Here is a 1,847-nt window from a genome sequence, read left to right as displayed (position 1 = left end):
TCAGCGGATTTTGGGGACGGGGGGGGGACGGGGAAGGGGGGGGTCACAGGAAGTGTCACAACGTGTCCCCACCCCGAAAGGCCTTGGGGGGGGCTGTGGGGGGGTCTTGCATCACCTTGGGGAGGGGGGAAGGGTAGAGGTGGCCCTGGGGACACTTGGGGACATTTGGGGACATTTGGGGACACTTGGAGATATTTGGGGACACTTGGAGACAATGAGGGTCCTGGAGGGATGAGTTGGGTTTGAGAGGTCCCAGGAGGGTTTGGGGGGTCCCAGGAGGGTTTGGGGGGTCCAAGGAGGGTTTGGGGGGTCCCAGGAAGGTGAATTGGGGTTTGGGGGGTCCCAGAGGGGTTTGAGGGGATCCTGGAGGGATGAGTTTGGTTTAGAGGGTCCCAGGAGGGTTTGAGGGGTCCCAGGAGGGTTTGGGGGGGTCTCAGAGAGGTTTGGGTGGGTCTCAGGGAGGTGAATTGGGGTTTGGGGGGTCCCAGGAGGGTTTGGGGGGGTCCCAGAGGGGTTTGGGGGGTCCCAGGAAGGTGAATTGGGGTTTAGGGGATCCCAGAGGGGTTTGGGGGGGTCTTAGGGAGGTGAGTTGGGTTTGGGGGGTCTCAGAGGGGTTTGGGGGGTCCTGGAGGGATGAGTTGGGTTTGAGGGGTCCCAGGAGGGTTTGGGGGGTCTCAGAGAGGTGAGTTTGGTTTAGAGGGTCCCAGGAGGGTTTGGGGGGTCCCAGAGTGGTTTCGGGGTCTCAGAGAGGTAAGTTGGTTTTGGGGGGGTCTCAGAGAGGTTTGGGGGCTCCCCCATCTCCCCTCTTCTCCCTCCAATGACCCCCCTGCCCCCCTATCCCACCACAGCCCCCCCCAATTAAACCAAACCCCCCCCCAACACATCACGGCCACGTTTATTCACAACACGATGGTTTGGAATGTGAGCGGAGGGGGAAAAACACCCCGTGGGGGGCTGGGGACACGTCCTGAGAGGGTGGGGGACACCCCATGGGGGGGTCCTGAGGTTTGGGGGAGGGGGACACAAGGCTTGGGGTGGGGTGGGGGGGTCAGGTCCCGGCTCATTCCAGCGACTGCAGCATCAGGAGCTGCTTCAGCACCTTGGTCTGACTCGTCTCCCGGATCTCCCCGGCCAGGAACATCTCGTCCACCACCGTGTACACCTTGAGGGGGGAAAAGGGGGCACCCCCAAAGCTCAGGGGGGTCCCCAAAACCCCCCAAAGACCCCCCCAGGCCCTGCCTGGAGCCTGGGGACTCTCACCTTGTAGAAGTTGAACACCAGGTCGAGCTCGCAGACGTTGTGGAAATACTCGTTGAGGACCTGCGGGGGGGGGGTATTTGGGGGTCCTTAATTAAGACCATGCTAATTAAGGCTGGTCTGCTAATTAAGGGCTGGGTTCCCCGGGCTAATTAAGAGCCCAGGGGTGTCTCCTGACCTCCACGAAGTTGTGGATGGCCTCCAGGTAGGCCAGGTTGTTGTCGGTGACGTCGACGCAGATGCAGAAGTAAAGCCCCGCGTAGCGCCGGTAAATGATCTTGAAGTTGCGGAACTGCGGGAGGGGAGGCATCAGAAAGGGAACTGGGAGGGACTGGGAGGCACTGGGAGGGACTGGGAGGGGCCACACCCTCCACCCTGGGCAGGGAATGGGACCACGGGCTCATCCTGGACCTTCCCGGACTGGGCAGGGAGAAGAAAAGGGAGAAGAAAAGGGGAAGAAAAGGGAGGAGGTTTGGGACAGGAGGGGAGACACCAGAAGGGAACTGGGAGAGAACTGGGAGGGACTGGGAGGCACTGGGAGGGACTGGGATGCACTGGGAGGAGCCACACCCTCCACCCCCAGCAGGGAA

At 61.7% G+C, this 1,847-nt stretch overlaps 1 protein-coding gene across 2 annotated transcripts in view; it reads right to left on the bottom strand.

Annotated features, from left to right (window-relative positions):
• Positions 1-889: 889 nt before the first annotated feature.
• The window catches only part of AP2S1 (adaptor related protein complex 2 subunit sigma 1), a 1,759-nt gene continuing 801 nt past the window's right edge, over positions 890-1,847 (bottom strand). Inside the window, exons 4-6 of one of the 2 annotated variants that reach the window (XM_027707971.1) lie at positions 1,436-1,549; positions 1,261-1,320; positions 890-1,162 (exon numbers count right to left, since the gene is read on the bottom strand). In XM_027707971.1, the coding sequence (XP_027563772.1) occupies positions 1,061-1,162; positions 1,261-1,320; positions 1,436-1,549 (276 nt within the window). In that variant the 3' untranslated portion in view covers positions 890-1,060. The remainder of the gene's footprint in view (positions 1,163-1,260; positions 1,321-1,435; positions 1,550-1,847) is intronic. The other variant, XM_027707970.1, reaches the window with a different exon arrangement.

The sequence above is a fragment of the Neopelma chrysocephalum genome, unplaced genomic scaffold, assembly GCF_003984885.1.
Source record: "Neopelma chrysocephalum unplaced genomic scaffold, ASM398488v2 Primary Assembly neopelma1_95118, whole genome shotgun sequence".
Classification (NCBI taxonomy): Eukaryota; Metazoa; Chordata; class Aves; order Passeriformes; family Pipridae; genus Neopelma; species Neopelma chrysocephalum.
The sequence above is the reverse complement of the archived record's forward strand: the minus strand, read 5'-3'. Positions and strand labels throughout refer to the sequence as shown.